The 21,869-nt window shown below is 22.8% G+C and overlaps 10 protein-coding genes across 10 annotated transcripts; 3 read left to right on the forward strand and 7 right to left on the reverse strand. All coding sequences in view use genetic code 6, as the record gives it.

The window, feature by feature from the left end:
- Positions 1-241: 241 nt before the first annotated feature.
- Positions 242-1,575, forward strand: TTHERM_00133730 (hypothetical protein; the record flags this gene model as incomplete). Its single annotated transcript, XM_001019652.3, has 3 exons — positions 242-515; positions 569-1,054; positions 1,121-1,575. The coding sequence occupies exons 1-3, from the start codon at positions 320-322 to the stop codon at positions 1,573-1,575; spliced, it is 1,137 nt and encodes a 378-aa protein (XP_001019652.3). The 5' UTR covers positions 242-319.
- A 1,271-nt stretch (positions 1,576-2,846) lies between these two features.
- On the reverse strand, positions 2,847-3,212 carry TTHERM_000133719 (hypothetical protein; the record flags this gene model as incomplete). The annotated part of the gene is made up of 1 exon (XM_012798526.1): positions 2,847-3,212. The coding sequence occupies one exon, from the start codon at positions 3,210-3,212 to the stop codon at positions 2,847-2,849; it is 366 nt and encodes a 121-aa protein (XP_012653980.1).
- A 35-nt stretch (positions 3,213-3,247) lies between these two features.
- TTHERM_00133720 (hypothetical protein) lies at positions 3,248-4,566 on the reverse strand (the record flags this gene model as incomplete). The annotated part of the gene is made up of 7 exons (XM_001019651.2): positions 3,248-3,344; positions 3,406-3,495; positions 3,578-3,667; positions 3,791-3,880; positions 3,990-4,079; positions 4,159-4,248; positions 4,418-4,566. 7 exons carry the CDS (start codon positions 4,564-4,566, stop codon positions 3,248-3,250), a joined length of 696 nt encoding a protein of 231 aa, XP_001019651.2.
- Positions 4,567-5,004: 438 nt separating this feature from the next.
- On the reverse strand, positions 5,005-5,418 carry TTHERM_000133709 (transmembrane protein, putative; the record flags this gene model as incomplete). Its single annotated transcript, XM_012798527.1, has 1 exon — positions 5,005-5,418. One exon carries the CDS (start codon positions 5,416-5,418, stop codon positions 5,005-5,007), a length of 414 nt encoding a protein of 137 aa, XP_012653981.1.
- An 883-nt stretch (positions 5,419-6,301) lies between these two features.
- On the forward strand, positions 6,302-7,062 carry TTHERM_00133710 (transmembrane protein, putative; the record flags this gene model as incomplete). Its single annotated transcript, XM_001019650.3, has 3 exons — positions 6,302-6,327; positions 6,428-6,701; positions 6,754-7,062. The coding sequence occupies 3 exons, from the start codon at positions 6,302-6,304 to the stop codon at positions 7,060-7,062; spliced, it is 609 nt and encodes a 202-aa protein (XP_001019650.1).
- Positions 7,063-7,800: 738 nt separating this feature from the next.
- TTHERM_00133700 (calponin-like domain protein) lies at positions 7,801-9,066 on the forward strand (the record flags this gene model as incomplete). The annotated part of the gene is made up of 4 exons (XM_001019649.3): positions 7,801-7,884; positions 7,947-8,135; positions 8,225-8,741; positions 8,843-9,066. The coding sequence occupies 4 exons, from the start codon at positions 7,801-7,803 to the stop codon at positions 9,064-9,066; spliced, it is 1,014 nt and encodes a 337-aa protein (XP_001019649.1).
- Positions 9,067-9,808: 742 nt separating this feature from the next.
- Positions 9,809-11,841, reverse strand: TTHERM_00133690 (phenylalanyl-tRNA synthetase alpha chain, putative; the record flags this gene model as incomplete). Its single annotated transcript, XM_001019648.3, has 5 exons — positions 9,809-10,107; positions 10,172-10,388; positions 10,523-10,856; positions 10,963-11,395; positions 11,586-11,841. 5 exons carry the CDS (start codon positions 11,839-11,841, stop codon positions 9,809-9,811), a joined length of 1,539 nt encoding a protein of 512 aa, XP_001019648.1.
- A 1,586-nt stretch (positions 11,842-13,427) lies between these two features.
- On the reverse strand, positions 13,428-14,405 carry TTHERM_00133680 (short-chain dehydrogenase/reductase family protein; the record flags this gene model as incomplete). Its single annotated transcript, XM_001019647.1, has 1 exon — positions 13,428-14,405. One exon carries the CDS (start codon positions 14,403-14,405, stop codon positions 13,428-13,430), a length of 978 nt encoding a protein of 325 aa, XP_001019647.1.
- Positions 14,406-15,297: 892 nt separating this feature from the next.
- Positions 15,298-16,652, reverse strand: TTHERM_000133669 (ubiquinone/menaquinone biosynthesis methyltransferase ubiE; the record flags this gene model as incomplete). The annotated part of the gene is made up of 7 exons (XM_012798528.1): positions 15,298-15,429; positions 15,498-15,703; positions 15,818-15,889; positions 15,943-16,029; positions 16,087-16,304; positions 16,409-16,503; positions 16,566-16,652. The coding sequence occupies 7 exons, from the start codon at positions 16,650-16,652 to the stop codon at positions 15,298-15,300; spliced, it is 897 nt and encodes a 298-aa protein (XP_012653982.1).
- A 289-nt stretch (positions 16,653-16,941) lies between these two features.
- TTHERM_00133670 (ubiquinone/menaquinone biosynthesis methyltransferase family protein) lies at positions 16,942-21,560 on the reverse strand (the record flags this gene model as incomplete). The annotated part of the gene is made up of 5 exons (XM_001019646.2): positions 16,942-19,275; positions 19,336-20,437; positions 20,505-21,060; positions 21,126-21,373; positions 21,433-21,560. 5 exons carry the CDS (start codon positions 21,558-21,560, stop codon positions 16,942-16,944), a joined length of 4,368 nt encoding a protein of 1,455 aa, XP_001019646.2.
- Between the last annotated feature and the right edge of the window lie 309 nt (positions 21,561-21,869).

Genomic DNA, 21,869 nt, shown 5'->3' on the forward strand with positions numbered 1-21,869 from the left:
TTGATTAAAATGAACATTTTTAAACTCATTTGCAGCCATAATAATTTTTTTTATTTTTAACATAACAAAATAATTAGTGAAATGTTTAAAGTATTAATTATTAATTTTTTGTAAAAATATTATTTTCTTAGAGAATATTGTTATTTAGTTCAACTCAAATTTTTTTTTTAGCTACAACTTCAATTTTAAATTATTGATCAGAAATATCTCTATGCTAAGTTAAATTCTAGCTAAGATTCAACAAATTAAAATTATTAAATTATCAAAATAAAAAACACCAAAAAGATTAAAAAAATCAGAAGTAAGAAAAAATACAAATATGAGTCTGAAAACATATATCAATAAGAAGAAAAGCTAAAACTTAGGTTCTTCATAGTCATCGGCTGCAGCTCTCACATCACTTTAGTCAAATTGCTTTACAGCAAAGGGATAAATGGTTTCTTAAAATAGCTAGAACTCACAGAATACCATTCAAATGCAGTGCAATACACAAACTCAGTAGATACTCTCACAAGGTATTTATTTTAATAGTTCAATTTGTAATTAATTTAAATATTTAATCTCTCAGCTTCATAATTTCCTGTGCCTAAAAACTCTAGCCTTATGATTGAAGAACCAAATATCTTTGGATAAACTGGATACAGCTCATTCAAAAATAAGAACCTAAATTCTACTTAGAATACATCCTTTTTAAATTAGTTATCCTAAGACGAAGCTAATGATTCTTACAATTAAATTCTACATGAGAATAATTTTATTTAAAATCCTAATCTGAACTAAAGCTTTCTAAATTAAAGCTATCAACTTCTTTCATAGCATAACCTAAAGTAATCACAATTGTTTCTTCCAGCGATCCAAGAAAGTAAGGTCTCTTAATTTGATGGTAAGTCTAGCTAGATATTTAATCCTTCTGAATCAAGGCTAAATCATCCTAATCTGATATAAAGTAGCTTGATGGTTGGACAAATTTCTTAGTAATAATAACTTGCAAATATTTCGCTGCAGCTCTTATAAGATGAAATATTGAAATAAAAGATTGAATAAAGAGAAAGAGGTTCTTAAATTTATTTAATTAAATTAAAATATTTTGTTTATAATTTTTATTAATAAATAAAATTAGAATTAATCCTAAAGCAAGAATTGCTATAAGAAATGAGAGATTTAAAACACTTTTTCTAGAGCAATGTAATTAAATAAATAGAAGATAAAAATGAATAAATGCAGGGTGAGTGTTAGAAGAGCATTGAAGAAGTTTAAAAAAAGGTGGAAAATGTTGTTAAAACTATTTTTGATTACATCAAAGATGAAAAGCAAGAGGAAAAAAAGAAAAACTCTGTAGCATAATCAGACTATGCATAGGATATTTCAGATTTATATAATACTGTTAATTCCATTAAAGGAAAATTAGATAAAGAAGGTTTAAATCAATAATTTTAACAAGATTTGAATAAAGCTATAAAGATCATATTTAGTAAAATCAACTCTGCAAAAAGATCTGTAAAAAAACAGATTGTTCAAACAAACATGAGTCTAAGGAATAAAAGGAAAAAGGCAACCTAAACTTAAAATAATTGAATTTTAATATCAATTATTTTTTAATAATATTTTTTAGTTATATTTTTGTGGATTGTACAAATAAACTAAGAATAAATAACAAGAATAAAAATTTTTTATTTTTTTAAAAAAACTTTATTTCTTTATTGGTTAGAAATAAATACTATTTTAAAATATTTTAATAAATTAATTAAAAATATTATTTTCTAATTTTCTTTAGCTATTTTGAATTATATTTAAATTGCTGTTTTCATATAATTCAATTAAAATAACTTTTTTGATTAAATATTAAAATAATTAGTAATAAATAAATATTAAAATTTTAATTTTAATTTTAAATTTAATATATTTTTAAAGGATTATAAATTTTATTTTATTATTTTTGTTTATAAATTTTATTGGTAATTTTTATTATTAACAGTAAGTATTTATTTTTTCAAATTTCCTTTATTAATATGAATTATAAATTCTAGATTTCTAATATCAAGATATTTTTTTTCTTTACAAATAAAAAAATAAATATTTATTTCATTTCATATTATTAATATATTGATTATGTTGATTTCAAATACGTCATGATAATATTGTAAAATATTTAATAACTATTTAAAATTAAATTAATTTACTTATTATTTGTAAATGTTTTAATACTCATAATTAAAGTAATCAGAATCACAATTTAATAGCTTTGTAAGTAATTATTACTTCCTAAGAAATTTTTGACAAAAAAATTTTCTAAACTAATCAAAAATACTTTTTTCAAATTTTCTTTACTTTTAAATAATTTATGGTTATTGCTTAAATATTTACAATATATATAATAGATATTTTATATTAATTTTTTTTACTTATTTCTAAATATTGATTCATTAGTTAGGGTGTTTTTTAATAATAATTTAGTTAAAATTCCTAAATATAAGGAAAATATTATTTCAGTAATTTGATATCATCATATTCTATTTGATTTCTAAGTAAAAACCTTATTAATTTTATTTATCTATTCGATTATGATTATTTAATCAAAAGTATATTGTGAATGCTATTTAGAAAATAATACTTGTCTAATGAATAAAATTACTCCCAATTTTTAGTAAGTTGGTATATATTTAAGTAATAGATTCAAAATTTTATGATTTGATTTTAGTAAAATGAAAGTAAGGCAAAATTTGAGTATGGGATTTTGAAATTTAAATTGAATAATTAGATTACAAGAAGACATTATATATAAATAAAATACTATTTACATTTCGGTATATAATAAATAAATGAATAGATAATTTAGAATACTTATATCATGAGACTACTTATTTAAATATGTTTATTTTTAATAAATTTAGATGATTATTAATTTTTTAGGCCAAAAAATAAGTCCATTAAATAAGCTTAAACAATTTATAGGATTAGCTAATTTCCTTAGTAAAATTTTAGTATTTATATTACTTTTTTGTAGTTTTTTAAATAAATTATTGGAATTTATATGTGTGAGTGTGTTTTTATATTGGTTGAATTGAGGCTTACAGGTGTTTCCTTATCAAATAATTAAAAGAAAATTATAGTTTATTGATAGTAATTAATTATTTATTTGTTTGTTTGTTTGTTTGTTTGTTTTATTATTGATTCTTTAATTTATTTATTCTTTGTAGAAATCTACATCTCATAAGTAATGATGATGAGAGTGAAATACAAATTTAAATCAACTTGTATCATCTCCTGAATCAAAAATACCACAATTAGAATCGTTCTTACGTTCAATATCATTAATTGTGCTTTCTAGTTATTTATATTTATTCCTTTTGTTATGATAAAAAAATTAAAATTAGTATAAATATATTTGGATATACTTGAATTTACTCAATATCTACAAAAATGACTTTCAAGTTAAGGAGATTGTTTAGCATCTCGCTAATATGAGAAACTCCTTTTTCATTGAAATAGTTACCTCTAATTATTTTAAATAATATACATTACATAAATGAAAAATATAAGAAAGTTTTTTAAAATGTTAAAAAATTTTGTAAATTACTTTAAAAATAGCTGCAATTCTTTCAGTTAAGGCATTTTAGTTATGTATTAAGATAATTGAATAACTCCTTCATTTGTTAAGTCGTTTTTGCTTTATATTATTAATAATAATATCTTTAATTTAATCAATTATTACTGTTGGTTGAAAATACAATTTTTAAATACATAAGAAAAATGAAATTCCATATTAATAATAATATTTTCAGTTTATTACGTTAAATTGAGAGTTAAGGAGTTTAGCCAAGTCATTTTCATAATTTCTTTCATGATTGAGATGCATTGACTCACATTTAGCTCGCATGAGCTATATTATAAATAAAATATTTAATAAACCTGTGAGAGAAGTATAAAAAATTCGGCAATGAGTGATTGATTAATTTATAATATTTAATTGTTTAAAATAAAAAAGTTACCTTATTTCAATTTCAAGGTTTTCTAAATTGATTAAAGATGATATACCCTTAGCAAGAGATTAAATACTCTCTTCGTTGAATTGGCACTCTCTATATTTTTGAAAAAATATTGATTACTATAAATTTATTTAATAAATGGAAATATGTTTATAAAATAAAATGAAAGTACCTCAAAATTATAGAGATGTGTCTTAAATTAGTTAAATTGGAAAGACCTTCTCCGAGTTTAGAAAGAGCGTTGGAGTCAACAATTTTTTCCCTTTTATATGAAAGAATGATTAAGATGCGTGAAGGTAATAATAATAATTTGGGTATTATAAACAAATATATTTTTTTATTGATATAATTATAATAAATAAGTAGAATGAATGTTAGTTATAAGTAATATTAATTGTGGTAATAGTTTGTTATTGAAAATGAATTGTTACTTTTTCTTTAAGTAAATCCTAGAATCCAAGGTAATAGTGTTTTATAATTCAAGCTAATTCAAGCATTTGTTGTATGTAAAATGCGATATGGCTTTAACGAAGTCTGGAATGTTTTCTTATGTGTTTTGGCTTTCATTTATGTTACCCATTTCAAAATTTGTTTGTCTTTAAAGATTTCTTTGATTTTCAATGATATTTTTAATTGGCTTAGATATTAATTTTTTTTGTTTGATCTTTCAATCAATTTACCTTTTAGAGGTAAAGACTTTGTTATTTAATTTTTTTTTTTGTTTTTAGATTGTGATTTTTTGTAATTGTTTATATGTTAAAATGAGTTTCTCAAACCACACCTTTATACTAATCACTTGCGTAAAAAGTGGTGATTCGCGAGTTTTACTTCATGCATCTTTTCATAAGAAATCAAAATTACTGTCTTCCTTTCCAGAGATTAATTTATTAGCTTCATCTTGAATTTATCTTTCTAGTAGAAGAATATGAATATGGAATACTCCATGTTCAGATGCGCCTTTCTTAGATTATCACATGGCATATTATTTACATATTATTTTCATTATGCTTAATTTTTATCAATGAAAAATTTAGAAACTCTTCTTTTTGATTTGATTAATCTAAACATATAATAAAAAAATTGATATTTTTCCATTCAAATCAAATAAAATCAAAACAAGATAAATTAAATTGCCAATAGAAAACTCTATGCAAGTTCTATTAAATGTTTTAATAAATTCTTGCAATACTTTCTTAGATATAAAATTTTATAACCAATCATTTTTTTAGTCAACAGTAATCAAAATCACTTAAAAATGAAATACCAACAATGAAGAATATCCCTTTTAAATTTAACTTTCTATTTAAAATTAAAGTCCAGCTGAAGCAATAAAGGTTTTAACTATTAATAATTAACTTGATTCATGAGTATTTTTTTAGACTCTATTAATCTGATTAATTTCAAAGAAAATAAAAACCTAGATAAATTTCATATTTATTGATTCATGAATTTATTAGGGTGTTCATGAAGTCAACTGATCATATATATAATTGATTCCTTTTTTACTAAATTTCAATTATTTTTACATTAATGAATAGTCACTTTCATATTAATTAGCACCTCAATAATTGTTATAAAATAAATTAATCCGTCATCAATAAATATAGCGAATAAAATAACTTAAACAAACCAATTTTTTTTAAAACATCTAAAAAGTTATAATTTTTATTGACAAAAATTGAATTAAAAATGGCAATTAATCTCTTGATTTATATTATTTGCTTACTCTGATAAAGTTATTTAATATTATTAATTATAAATAAGTGAAAAATGAATCAAAAAGAATCACTCATAGAAAAATGAAAGTAACATCCGAATTAAAATATCAAAATAGATTATTCATAATTACTTGCTTCTATTGTTACTTATTTATAACAACATTCAATGTTATTTCTGCATTTATTTATTGACATTTTATGTTTCTAAATTATTATTAATAATATTTTACATTAATTTTTAAGTGAAAAATAAATTTGAAATACACTCATTCATTATTAATTCATCAAAAATATTAGATTCACTTGTTTCTGTTGTTACTTATTTTTAAAACACATTTAGTGTGTGTTTTTCATTTATTTATTCATTCACATTTTATGTTTCTAAATAATAATTATTATTTTTTTTTAATTTTCAAGTGTAAAATTTAAAACACACCCATTCACTTGTTAATTGATTGATCTATCATAAATATTTGATTGATTTTGTTTTTTATGTATTCTTTTAAATTTATTATAAATTAAAAATATTTAGAGCTTTTTAGTTGAAAAGATACTTAACCAAATCAAATTTTTCTGATAGAAAATAAACATTACAAAATGTCTATACTCTCTGGTTATGTAACGTAATGAGTATTTTAGATAAGCTATTAAAACTTTAAACACAATTTATGATTTTTTAACCAATAACAAATCTAAATATTATAATTTCTCTAAAAAATAAAGCTACTTAGGATATGGTATGTTAACATACAAGACACTCCAATCTTTCTCTAAAAATTAGAAACCTTAGGAAGAAAATTAAGAAGGGTTATAAACACCTGAAGAACAAGAGGAAAGAGAAAATTAAATTCTAAATATAGATATATTAAAACGTTGGCTAATTTTTATAGCTTTCTTATTGCTTGAACCATTCTTATTTGCGATTGCTGAACTAGTTCCATTCGGATTGAGTATTGTGCTGATTATGAAATTACTAATAATATATCCTCATGTTTTGGTAAATAAGTTAACTAATATAAAACCATTTATAAATAAATTTTTAATAACAGATACATTTGTACCTTTACAAACTCTTGGAAAACTTAGAGTTAGACAATTATGCTGAAAATAAATTATTTGTTTATATTAGCACATTTTTGAAAGAAATTATCATTTTTACTCTTGATTTGATTAGTGAGGCTGTCAAGTATGTAAATTTAGGGGAATTAAACGAAATCGAATAACACATCGATAAGATAAACAAGAAAATAGGATTTAAAGTAGAAGTGTGTGAAAAAAGGAATTCTTTGCTTTCAGATAAAAAAGATAGACCTTAACATTATCAAAGTTGTTTTAGCTTCAGAAAGAGTGCTTTTTGAAAGTTGAAATTAAAAAAGTACCTTTTATTTTACAGTATTAACTTATACTAATTCTAAAATAAAATGAAATATAAAATCAATTTAATAAGCAAAAGTGAATTATTTAATTTGTTATAGTATTTTGAATTATTCAGTAATAAAGAACTTACTTAATTATCAGGTTAACTTTTTAATTATTTGTTAGCTATTTTTTATGTTTTTTATCAGTAAAGTTACTTTTTTAACATTCTTGTAAGTGCTAGATTTGATCATTTTGATTCAATAAAATAAACAAAAAGCTTTAATTTCGAGATTAGAATATTTGTTTTTTTATTTAATTTGTTATTTAATACAAAAAAGTTGAATACTTAAAATTAATTTATAAATTATTTACTGTATTTTTAATGAAATTAATTAGTGAAAGGCATTAAGTCTATCAAATCTAAAAAAGTATTAATGTTCACTAAAATTTGACGACAAATTAAATAGGCAGTTTTTTACTAATGTAATGAGTATTTTCAAATAAAGAATTGAAATATTTAATAATTACAAATTTCAAAAATAAATTAATAAATAAATACCCAAATTTTATTTGAGATTATCATTAATAGATAAGGATTGATTTTTGATTTAAAATAACAAAATTTTAGCTACTGTCTCTGAATTTATAATAAATTAATTTGCAAAAAATAAAGCTGAAGCAATATTTTAAATAAATAAATAAACATACTTTTTTAAAGACTCCAGATAGCATTAAAAATGAACGAGGCGTTTGGTATGATGGATGAAGGTTACTTTAAACCTAGATCTGAAATTCTTAAATTTATAAACGATCTTCTTGGAGTAAGGAATTATTATTACAGACTTTAAATTGAATACATAATCTAACTTTTAAAATAATTTAGTTGAATGTCACTAAGATTGAAAGTTTAGGTTAAGGTGCAGTCTATTGTTAAATTTTAGATGCTATGTTCCCTGGAAAGGTGTCTCTTCAAAAGGTTAATTGGAAAGCTAAACTTGATTGGGAATTCGTCAATAACTTAAAAGTGCTTTAGACAGCATTTACAAAGTTAGGAATAAAACGTATCATTGAAGTAAAATTAACTACTTAAAACATTTTAAATTTAGTTTCTTATAAGATAAATTTAAGTGATTTGGATGACATAATTTTATTTTTAATAAGGTAGAGAAACTCTCTAAATGCAAGTATTAGGATAACCTTGAGATGATTTAATGGTTAATGCGGTTTTACGAATGTAATTGTAATAAGCCTCCTGGTGAGTATGATGCTGCAGCCAAGAGAAAAGGTGTAGAACCTGATTTTTCATTTGCAGATAAAATTGTTGTGCCAAAAATATTTAATCCTTCAATGAATAAACCACAAGAAGAGTAGTCCGAAAAACCTAAAAAGCAAGTTACATCTTCACATGCAACTACTACTGCAACTAATTTCCATCAAAATAATGCTTCAAAAAAGGCTGCTGATAGTAATGAGTAAAAGGCCCCTTCCTAAAAACTTATAGATAGTCAATAAAATAAAGGAAGAAGCTCAAGCTCAAATATCCCACCACCAAAAGCATTAGGAGCTAAAAGTGACACCCCAATGGAAAAACTTGATAAGATAAAGAAAATAATTCAAAAAATAGATGCAAGTGATGCTGAAAAACTAGCATAAATTTCTAAGATCGTTGGTATTAAAAGTAAATAAACTAATTTCAAAAATTTTTAAAAATAAAAATTAGCCTACAAAATATTTTCTTTTTATCGCTTATTGAAATATTAAAAAAAATTTTTTATTTAGATACCTAAGCACTCCATTAAGAAACTCATGAGGAGCAAAAAATTAACACCGATTAACATCATGAATAAGAAATTAAAATAAACTAAGAGCATGAACAAATAGTATAAGAACATGAGCATTCTCATAATTTACTTCATTAAGAAGATGATGAGAATCTAATGAATAATGAAGAAGAGCATGATTTAAACAAAAACAATGATCATGAAGATGAAGAATGTCTCTGAAATTTAATTTTATAAACAATATTTTGAATATTAAAAACACTTAAAAAAGATATGATTAAATTAAAAATTATAATTATTTTTTTTTTTTTTGAAAAGTAGAAAATATATTTATTAAAATTATTTATTTTGTAAAACAATATGAATCAATTAATGCTTTTGCTAATCTATTATTCATAATACAAATGGATCAATAGATATCTAACTATCTTGAACTATAAATTACATTATTTATTATTCATAAAATTTTGACATTAATCATTTCTTCAATTTTTTTAAATTCTAATTCAAATAAATCTTTTTTTTATAGCAAATGAGTCAAATTATTTTTAAAAATACTTCATTGTAAATAAACATGTTGATCATATCTTAAGCAAATAACTTATAAGTTCCTTTTAAAAAAATTAAAACAATAAAGCAAAAAAAATTAGCATGAAATAATATAATTTTGTGATTAATATAGATCACAATTAATAAAGATAATTTTTATCCCAATTATTTGAAAATAAATCAGAAAAATATTTGATAAAATTATTTATTTTTAAATAAATTTATGTTAGATTAAAAAATTGCTTTCTAAAAGGTAAGAAATTGTGATAATCAATTAATATAGTGCAGCAACTAAAATCCATTAATTAATTAATTATTAACTAAAATTTGAACTTATAAAACTAAAAAATGAAAACGATTTACAATTTCTGTTAAATAAATATATTTAATATTTTATTTATATTTTAAATATTCCTCAATTCTTGAAACAGCAAATAGGATTTTCCTTAAGGAGTTTCATATCTACACCGTAACCAAGAAGATCTCTGATATTTTTGAATTTATATTATATCATTGTAGGTCTTTCTAAACCAAGACCCCAACCTAAAACTTAAATATCTTCTGGTAATCCCATGGGACGTAACATTTCAGGTCTGAAAACACCACTGTTACCTAATTCAATGACTTTATTCAAACCAGGATGGAAACCATGAATTTCCAAGGATGGTTCTGTGTATGGGTTATATGTGGGCTTAAACTTCAAGCCAGTAATACCTTTAATTTATTGATTTAATTTAAAAAATAGAATATTTATTTATAAAAGCTAAAATAATATTACCTATTTTAGCAAAGAATTCAGTAATAACTCCAAGTAGTTCACCAAGACCAACATTCTTATCAGCGATAACACCTTCAATTTAATGGAATTCAGCCAAGTGAGTAGCATCTAAGCTTTCATTTCTGAAGACTCTATCAATAGAGAAGAATTTTCTAGGTTTGAAAACGCCGTCCTTAGCATATTCGATGGCAATTTGTCTTAACATTTTAGATGAAACCTAATTATTATTTCAATAATATTTGCTTAGCTAATTTTTTTTGATAATATTCTAAATATTTTTTATGCTAATTATTTATTTTTTCTAGCTATTTATTAATTAATTATTTTTAAAGGTTAAATTCAGTAAATTACAGCAGTTGTGTGAGTACGGAAGATGTTCTTTTTGGCTTCATCATAACTCCAATCATAACGATAACCAATAGATCCATAACCACCTACTTCGTGAGTTTTCTTAACTCTTTCCCAGTATTCAGGATCTAAATTCTTGCTGTGAGCAGGTTCTCTAATGAAGAAAGTATCGTGAGCATCTCTGGCAGGATGTTATTAAGGTTAGAAAAGGGCATCGAAGTTCCAGAAACCACTTTCAACATATTGGTTGGTAGCCATTTCTTCGAATCCCATTTCAATAAGAACTTCTCTGAATTATTTTCTGACTTTCATCAAAGGATGCAAGTTACCAGTTTTTCTATTTTTATAAATCGTATTTTTTAGTATAAAAGTCGTTTATTTAAAAATAAAAATATAATATCTTAAGCAGCATTAACATAAAAATATTCAAATAGGTTATTTACATATCTTTACCAACAGAATTCCAATTATATTTTTTGAATTATTTAGCGAGTTCAGTATTTGATTTAATTGTTCCATCTTCATTCTTGACAAAATCATCGTAGTTCTTAACCATATCATAAGTTAAATCAGATTCAAGTTCAACATAAATGGGCTTGAATTCAGCACCTTTATTAATTTTGAAATATTTGATAACTTCCTAAGAAATAATCTTTCTCTTCTTAAGATTATCGAAAACGTCCTTTTTAATATCTTCCAAATTGCTGTTAGATTCAATTCTTTTTAAAAGAACAGCATCTTCATCGACTACTTCAGCTACTTCTTTTTGAATAAGACCGTCCTTAATCTTGAACCACTTCTTTTTCATACCATTTTATAAACCGAACTTGAAAACATTGGGATCAAATTTAGCTTCTAAATCATTCTTTGAAATACCTAAATTTATCATTAGTTAAAATAAATCATTTATTTGTTTGCTTATTGAGCTTTAAATTCATACAAATTTAAAAAATATTTTTTGAAATGTGCCAAATTTTATAATAAATCTAAGCTGTAAAACTATTTTTTAGAAATTGCTGTAAACTGTTTTAAGGTATGAATTCAAATAAAGATAAAATAAATTTACCTTCAGCAGGGATACCCTAGAACACTCTGAATTCGGGAGTGCCATTAGTAACATTATCTAAACCTTCTTATAAAAGTACCCATCTTTAAATTTCCTTAACTTCTTAAGTAATGTAGTTCTCTAAAAGCAAAGAATTTAAATAACCAACTAATTCTTGATGTTCAATTTCAAATTTCTTTGCCAATAATAGAGTATCAGGGATTTCACCATTTTACTCTAATTCAGTTAAAATTAATTAAGTGTAATTCTTTTCCATTTTTCTAATTTTTTTCTTACTTTTTTATTTTATTGAAATTATATCTTATTTTTCCTAATATTTTTAATAAAAAGCTTGATATTTAAAAATGCATTATAATCAACATAATTTAATTAATAATCTGAAAAAGTAAATATCTTTTCGCATTTTTTCTCCTTTTTGTTCTTCTTTTTTTTACTTCCTCTACTTATTTTTGATAGTTTTTCCAATATCTCATTCATATTAATGACAAAAATTGTATTTCTTGAGATTCTATTTATATTTTTATCTAAAAAATATCCTTTAACTAACTAAGTAAAATAAATAAATAGTAAATATATAGATATATATTCTTTTGTAATTTATATTAATTTATTTTTATTTATTTGATACAATAAAATTAATTTAAAAATTTTATTTTAAAATAAATAATTTTACATCATTTTCTTACTTTCTTGATATTAAACTGCTAGAATTTAAGAAGTATTTGATTTTTAAGGCTATATTGTTATGATTTCTATTTATTAAAAATAACTAAAATTTCAATAAATTAACAAGATGTTTTTTTTTAAAATTTGTAATGCAAATTTATTTTTTCATACATTATATATAATTTAACTTAAATTTTAATTTAGAAGATAAAAGCATTTCATGAAGGCTTTTCTGTTGATTATTTGAGAATATATGTCTGAAGTTTCAAAGTAAATGCTATTTATTTATTTTAGCTTACTATAAAATTATAAAAACTAACATAAAAGTATTTAAAAGCTTATTTTGAATAGTTACTAAAATAGCTTTAATATTGTTAACTATTTAATTATTAAAAAATAAAGCTGAGAAACAAAGGAAATTATCATAAAATTTGATTAAAAGTTAATTAAAAAAATAAATCAGTAAAAAAACTTTATAAAAACAAGGAGGAAATGTTTCAAATCATTTTTAATAATTATTGATTAAAAAATATGTTTTTAGTTTTTAATTTAAATATTAAAATTAAAATTATGAAGTCTATTTTTGAGACTATTTTTATTATGTTTTATTAAATATTCATAAATTTAAAATAAATACTAAATGAATTATATCCTTTTATATTTTAATTCATAAAACTATTTGAAAATTTACTTTTTAAATTTGGTTTTTTATCTTTAAATTCAAATTAAAATATTTAAAGTAATTTAAACAATTTCTGATTCAAAAGTATTTTTTTTATTTTTAAACTAAAAAATAAGCTTGAAAGTATGAAAATTATTTTTGATATTATTTGAGCTTTATTAACTTTTGTAATGTGAGATATATTTCAAATTAATTATAATTCTTTTATATTTATATGATAAAATTAATAAAAAACTAATCGATTATATCTCATCAATCAATATGCAATTTTTAAAAAATTTGAAGCTATGAAAATCCAGTTTTAAGATTAATTTTGATAAATGTTTATAAAACTAAGAAAATGTAAAATAAATACTAATTTAATTATTAATTTTTTTTAATTCCTAAAGATTATTTATAATTTGTTATTAAATTTTGATTTTTATCTTTTAATGTAAATTAAAATTTAATGATCTATCTTAATTTTTAAGTATACTGCTTACTTATTAAGTTCTTCAAATTTTTGTGATATCAACTAATTTATTGTATAATTTATCAACTTCCTTTTAATCATGAGAAGTGCAAGCTATTGATAAATGTTTTGGTACTGATTTTCTATCAAAATAAAATCCACCACTTTCTAATCTAGATGCGGGCATGCATTATAACCAGAATATGGTATCTGAACCTTCTTCGCATTTTCTTAAATCATCCTTAAATCTTTTATAAAAGTCTGGCATAGCTTGAGGTAAAACAGGAGTGTCTACCCATCCTGGATGCATTGAATAGAATTAAATACCTTTGGATTGGGTATATAATTTAGTCCATTTTTCACACAAAACTACTTACTGTCTTTTGTTTTTAGCATATTAAGCTTATCCATCGAATTTCTTTTCTTTTGACATATTTAAATCGTCTGCTTCAAGCTTTTATGTGTACATACCTCCACTGCTAACTAGAATAATCTTAGGATTTCTTTAGGTTTGCTTGTAGGTTTTTTCAAGTAAAGGAACGAATAGCTCATTCATCAAAAATACACCTGCAACATTAGTAGCAAAGTTGTACTCAAGACCATCCTTTGTAGTTTAACGTTCATGAATCATAGTACCTGCATTTTAAACTAGCCCATCAAGTGTTACACCTAATTAATTATATTCATCTACAAACTTTCTGATAGAAGAAAAGTCACTCATATCGCATAAATGGAGTTGGACATTTTTGTTGTTTGAAATTTCTTTTTAAAGGTTTTACAAAGCTTCTTCTCCTCTTTACTTGTTACGGCATACCAAGTGAATAAAAGCTCCCTTTTGTGCTAATTATAAAGCTGCTGAATACCCTATACCGCTATTAGCGCCTGTAATGATTATGTGTTAACCTGATAAATCAACTTGTGTGTCTTTTTCATTAAAGTTTACTTTATTTTTTGCAAAACCTTTATTTGTGAATTCTGATTTGCCTTTAATAATGAATTGAATTGCTCTAATTGCGTACATTATTTATTTTCTTGTTAATTGTTTGTTTTTTTGTTTTTATATTAAAATTTTTTCTTTAATAATTTAATTTATTAAAATATTCTTAAATTAATTCTTTATTGACCAATAGAATTTAATGACCAATTTAACTCGTTAATTAATTGTCAATTTTTTTTTTTAAAAGCAACTCTATTAAATTTTGTAAATTAGTATATTCTAGATTATTTAATTTACTCAACACTTTATCTTTAACATTTAACATATTAATTAGAGTAAACGAATCTCATGTAGAAACTTCTATTTTACAAGAATTTAATTAAATCTATGATATTAGCCAAAAATTTTCACTTATTTTACTAAAAAATATAGAAAATTCAGAATTACACTTTTTACATTAAATATTCGACTGAAATTGAAAATATAAAAAGCAATTAAAGAAATTCAAATGTAATGTAATGAATGAATGAATGAACAAGAAGAAATAAAATAAATTTTTATTTTTCAATCTTTAAATAGTATCCAAAAAAACTAATTTTACTACCAATACAAAATCAAAGAAAGAAATAACGCTTTAAATTATTAATCTCAAATATTATTTTACAAAAAATTAAGCATTTAAGTAAAATGTAAGCTAATAAATTAAGTATTCTTTGGTTATGATATAATTTTAACAATTTGAAACCAATTAAAGTTGAAAAAAAATTTGAGAATTTTTAAATAAGAAATTGTAATCTAATTAAAGAAGTAAATCAAATGAATTTAATTTATTGTCGGCTGTAAAATATCAATAAATTCTATTAAAGCAGAAAATTAATGATTTAAAAATAATCTGATAAATACATACATTTTACAATCATATAAAGAATTTATACTTGATGCTAAATATTATTTATTATTTAATTAAGAATTTTTCTCAAATTTTGAATCCAGTATGAATAGCAGAGATACCAAAACTTAAATTTTTGTATGAAGCAAATTTGAATCCAGCTTCTTCAATTAAACGTAATAAAGTTTATTAATCGTGGAATTTATCAATACTTTCAGCCTATATTAATATTATTTACAAAATTATTTTAATTAAGTAAAAATACAACAATTAAAAAAAATTATTACAAGGTATTAGTATGAATCGGCATCTCCAACTACATACTTACCAACTAAAGGAAGAATATTCATGTTATATTACTTGTAAATTTCGCTAACTGGGAATTACTCAACTTTAGAAAATTCAAGAATCATTAATCTACCACCTTTCTTAAGAACTCTATGGGCTTCGCTCAAAGCCTTTTCGATTCTAGGGACATTTCTAATTCCATAAGCTATATAACAAATAAATAATATTTTCATCCAATAATAATATTTCTTTAAACATTTTATCCATTTATTCAGTTTTCTTAATACAAAAATCTATTTTAATTAATAAATTAATTTACCGATAGTGTAAGCATCAAATGTATTATCTTCGAATGGGAGGATTTCAGCATTACCGCATACAAAATCAATATCTTTTTAATTAAATTTTTGTAAAAGTTATTTGATTGATAAAAGATAGTCATACCATTGTTTGAAAAGCTCTTTTCAAGTGCTCTTCTTTTACCTACTTCGAGCATACTTTCGTTTATATCTAATACAGTAACCTTTAAATCTACGTAATAATTTATAATATCATATTATATCTCTTTTGTAATAATTTTTTGATTACTTTTTGAATTAAGTGAACTTCTTGATTTATGCTTATCAAGGATTCTAAAGGCAATATCACCAGTACCTCCTGCAACATCAAGAACTCTTGCTGGCTATTCAATTACCTAATCCTTTTCTTGTATCTTGGTTGGTCTTAAGACACCCAAATCGTTAACAAATTCCTCCTTCCAGCATCTATGAATACCTAAGCTCAATATATCATTCATAAGATCATACCTATTGGTTTAAAGTTTAAGAAATAAGTATGAAAATCCATTTTTTTCATTTTAGTTTAATGTATAGGCATCTTATAAATTTTATAATTATCATATGAATTTTACTTATCTGCAACTGAGTGAAAGACTTAGTTAACCATTGACTACTTCTAGTTAATATCAACTTTCTTGTATCCAAAATTAGCTTCCTAGTTAGTTTACTAATTTATATGAGCAATTCAATTAAAAAAATGGCTTATATTTTTGCTATTAAACATTTTACTGTGTTATTTTATGTTTGGTTTGAAGAAAAGCATCTTGCTCCCTTTAAAACAACCTAGTTTAATTTTATAATATTTCTGGAAATCATTTATAACTCTTTTTATTTAACTAAAAACTTGAAATTAATTGTGTTAATATATGAAAATAATATCTAAAAATTAATTGATAAAACTACTAATAAAAATTTTATTAATTCATAAACATTCATTAAAAGCTATATTTTTACAAAAAGAAATTTCTAAATTTATCCATTAGGAAACATATCTTGATTATTCACAATAAAATTATTTTTCTTATAAAATATCTGAATTTTTTTATATAAAATATACAACATTTAAAATATATCAACAATTTTTATTTATCATTTACAATTTTTCTCAAACATTTTGTGCTTCCAATTTGTTTTCTAATTTAGTATTCTAATTGTGCTTATCATTTTAATGGTTATGATCATAATGTTCTTAATGGTTATGATTATTATGCTCTTAATGGTCCTAATCATTTTATTTTTAATGGTTATTATTATCATTATGGCTTAAGTGGGTAGGATCAATAGGATTTTATGGATGATGGTTATCTTGTTCTTTGTTGATCTATTTCTTTTATTTTTCATCTGGTTTATCGATTTTTTCATGCATTTTTAAGTTTTCTGCAATATTTTGAGGCTCAATAAATTCATTTTTAGATTCATCTCTATTTAAAATTTCGTGATTATGCTCACTTTTTTGATTTTATTAATTAACTTAAGTCTTTTATTAGACTAACTCTTCTTAATGTTTATCTTTAATTTCTTTTTAATTAGGTTCATTATTTTAACCTTCATTATTTCTTTATGATAATGAAGAGGGTACATGCTAATCATTTTAAGAACTAGGCTATTACTTATTTCTTGAAATATCAGAATCATGGTGTACAGTTTAATCTATTTGAGGACTGCTAGATTTTTAACTTGCTTGATTTTCCTTTTTATGCTCATTTTGGTTATTCTTTTTATCTATTATTTCACTTTCTTTATGTGAATTTGAGTTTCTACTTATCGATTCTTAGGCCTTTTAAATATCCTTAGAATGACCTTATATTTGTTAGGTTTAATATTAGGAGTTTCTTGATGGGTGTTATGATGAATGATTTTAAGGTGATTTTAATAATAAGTCTTAGCCATGTGAATCTAATTTATCTTTTTTATCATCATTCTAAACGTTCATATTACTTAAAGTAAATTCATTATCTTCTTCGTCATTCTAAACACTATTTTACTGATTTGCATCTAATTTGAATTATTACTAACTAATAGCTTCAGAATTATGTTATTTTTAATTAATTTGTTCGTTTTTTTCATGATGATCTGCTTAGTTAACAATTTAAATTGGATTGATATGGTCAACCTATTAATCTCTTTTATCTTCAGATTTAAAGTATGGAGATTCATAAGAATTGTTTTATTTTTAATTGGCATGATCTTAGTTAGATTCAATATGATTGTGATGATTATCTTGATTCTCTTTTTATTGAATATGCTAAATATTTAATTGAGAATTATTTTATGAAAATTATTAATTGTTTTCCTATTGATGATTTTCATCTCTAATAAATTTTGTAGAATTGTTATTCTTTTTCTTTTTCATTTCTTATTGCTTTTGATTTAGCTCAAATTCTGTTCTTACTTGATCATCTTCTGTGTAAAAAGCTTTAATATTTTCTTCAATTTGATTATCATCTCTTTCTACATTAAACCCAATCATAGTTAATATAGATCCTGTTGGATTTTCATTATCCCCATATTACTTTTATAGAGAGCCGTATAAGCAAATAGGAACTTCATTCTCAGATATTTCTAAATTGAAACTCTACAGATTTTCATAATTATTTTGTTGTTGCAATCCAAGCAATTTTCTATAGCCCTTTGCTGAAACAAATATTAAGTTAACAATTTAGCTAGTTTCTGTATTCAAAGTTCCTTATACATATTTAATATAGTCACCATCTTATTTATCATCAGCATTAAACTCCTCAGTAATATATTGCTCATCATCTAAAATAATATTTGAATTTTGATCTTTAATGATATGCATCTCTCCTTCAACTATCTACGAAGTCTTTTGTAAACGATAGAAGCATTAAATACCTATAATGCCCTTTTCATCATGTGCTACCTTTACTAAGACAATTTTGTGATGATAGTTTTATTTTAAAGTTATTCTATCAGTGAATTTATAGCTGTCACCAACTTCAGCTCCTATTTAAACATCTCTAAGAGTCAAAGGAATCAAAACCTGCTATTAAGGTGAAATACCCTTATGATGAGAAATTATATCATCCATGTTTAAATTTTATTCTGATAATAACACATTATTTTAAACAGGCATATTCTTTTCATCATTTTAAAATCTAGTTGGTGAATAAGAGTTAAATTCTTCTACAGATTAATTGATATCAGATTTTTTTGATAGTTGCTAGTCTGATTATCTTGGTTGTTATTGTAATTACTTTTGATTTGTTTGTTTTTTAATATTATGATTTGGTATTTCTTGTAAAGAATGCTATTGCTGTTTAGGTTAAGTAGGGGTTGTCTTTTTTTATTATGGATAACGATTATTATTACTATTAATATTGGGTTCATAACTTGAATATTGAGGCTAAGGATTATTGATATGATTTATTGGATTGAGTTGAATTTATTTTTTTGCACTCTTTTTGACAGGTGAAGAATTCTATAAAATAAAATAAATTAATTAAAACTGAAAATCTATTATAAAAATAAAAATGATTACATTAGATGTTGAAAAAGGCAAATTTGTAGAGGGATTTGAAATTAAATTTCTGCTAGTTTGAGAATCTGGTTAGGTAACAATTTGTTTCTGAAGAGGACTTTTAGATTTATTTTTGAGATTGCTGTTTTAGGGTAGTAGCTTTTTCTTGGGAATTTATCTCTCTTCTTTCATTGGTGTTGCATATTAAATAGAATTGTTAGTTTAATCTGCCCCTGGGATATAATTATTATCATATCCATCATTTTCATCAATCGAAATATTATTATCTACCATCTATGGTTAATTATAGTTTTATTGCTCATTTAAATTTTACTTCTAGCGTTTAAGCTAGTTTATTTGAGATTAAAGATTATTACTTTATCTATCCCTATTTAAAAGCTGCTATTTAAGAGCTAAAATTTCTTAATTTTTTTGACCAAGAATATTCTTTAACTCGTTAATCTCGTTGTTCAGCTTTTTTTCATTTGATATTTTAGACTTTTTATAAACTCTGGCTTTTTATAAAATTTCTTAAAAATTTTATTCATTAAATTCTAAATTAGAAAATTCAGGGTCATTTGCCAAACCTGCAGCACCGATTTAGTCAACCACTGAATTATTTTAAACTAATTTGCTCTTGTCTAGGGGTTTTAAACTTTCAGATCTTCTAGGATTATTTGCAAGGCTGCCAGATTTTCTGTCTCTTGATACTAACTAAATTTAAGAAGGTTTTGATTATCTCTCAAATGCATTTTCTTACTCATTGAAAATAAAGTTAGGCTTAATATTATTCTTTTCACAAAGCTTTTTGTATTCTTTTTCCATGCTTAAGAACTCTTTGTACTACTTATTGAATTTATCTTCCTATTCTGACAATTTATCTTACAGCTCTTTTATTTTTTATTTTAAAACATATTTTTCATTGAAATCTTCTTTTCTAATTTGAATATCTTTTTTATCAGATTCTTGTGATGCAGCTATTTTTTATAGCTTTTTTGTAAGCTCTAGCTCCCTTTTGATCAATTTTATTTCTTAATCTTTGCTTTTAAGATCGTTTTCAAGCTTCATAACCTTTTCATAATGACCTCCCTCATAAACTTGGCTTTGTAATTTCTTATTATCCCTATTTAAAATTTAATTTTAATTTTTTCTAGAGAAACAAATAAATTTAATGAATGAATGATAGATACCTCTGTATTGCATCAATCAACTTATAAGCATTATTTAATTCTTATTTAAGAACAGGATCTGAAGTTTAATTATTTAATCTATTTTTTGAACTTGCTATGTTCTTTTAATTCTTTTCAATTACTATGCTGAGTTTATCGCTTAAGGATTTTAGTTCTTCCCTCAATTTATCGTTTTACAGTCTTAGCTTAACTAATTCCTAGTTTTGCTCATTTTTTTCGATTTAATTATTGCTTTTAGTAATTTCACTAGCATCATTCATTGAATAAAGCTACTTCTCAGTACTATCTTCACTATTCAAGTTTTTTTAAGCACTTAATCTTTAAATACTAAGTCTTTTCTTGGGAGTGACTAGGCTACTTTAACCTTCTTTTATGTTTTTTTTCCCACTTATAACAGCTTTACCATTATTATTGTTATGATTATTTTATTTTATTATAAATTCTCTTTCTTACTAGCTTAATACATGCCCACTTAAATGCATTTAATTGTCTTATTCTACTTTTTTTTCAGCTGATTCATGATCATTGTCATTGTTAGAAGGAGGTGATGTTTACTCTTTATATTAGATAAAATATTTAAAAATTTAGTATTATTCTTCTTCTTTTTTACATTTTAATTACCTTTTTCTTTATGAATTTATTCGCTGTTCTAGTTTTAAGATCTTTCAGTCAAAGGTTGATTATTTAAATGCTATTCCTTTTCATCAAAATATTAGATGCTATTTTACTTTAAATAATCTTCTTATTCTTCCTATTCAGCTCCACTAATTACGGAAATAGATTAAACTCCTTTATTTTCATGATGGGCAGATCCGTCTTAAATTATTTTATTGCTGCTTTATTCATCATTTTGGTGTTAGACATTTTATCTATTCAATCAAATTAATATTTTTTCTTACATAAAACATAAAAAGAAGAAAATATTTACTCTTTTATCTAGTCATGGTGAGTTTATCCTTGAATATTTTAACTATTTTAAGGATCCTAAATGTGAGCATGATCATGTTCATTATTCTAAACATTATGAGTTTCATGCTAAATATTAGCTTACGACATATCTTTCAGGATATTTTCTGCCTTTCAATAATTTATTAGATCTAGTATAAAGAGTTTAGGTATAGTAAAAATGAAAAATTTAATTAAATGAATAACAAACAATTAATTATCTTTTTATAAATTTATTGTTTGCTAATATTGAAGAGTTTTCTTATGCAGTTATAAATAAAAAATCAATTAATATAAGATGAGGTTATAATTTAATTTTTGGATTATTATAATTGCAAAACAGATATTCATGCAAATTAATTATTGATTTTTATCCACTCATTGACAAAAATAATAAATTTATTAAATTTTTAATTTAAT

Source organism: Tetrahymena thermophila, assembly GCF_000189635.1.
Source record: "Tetrahymena thermophila SB210 genomic scaffold scf_8254582, whole genome shotgun sequence".
Taxonomy (NCBI): Eukaryota; Ciliophora; class Oligohymenophorea; order Hymenostomatida; family Tetrahymenidae; genus Tetrahymena; species Tetrahymena thermophila.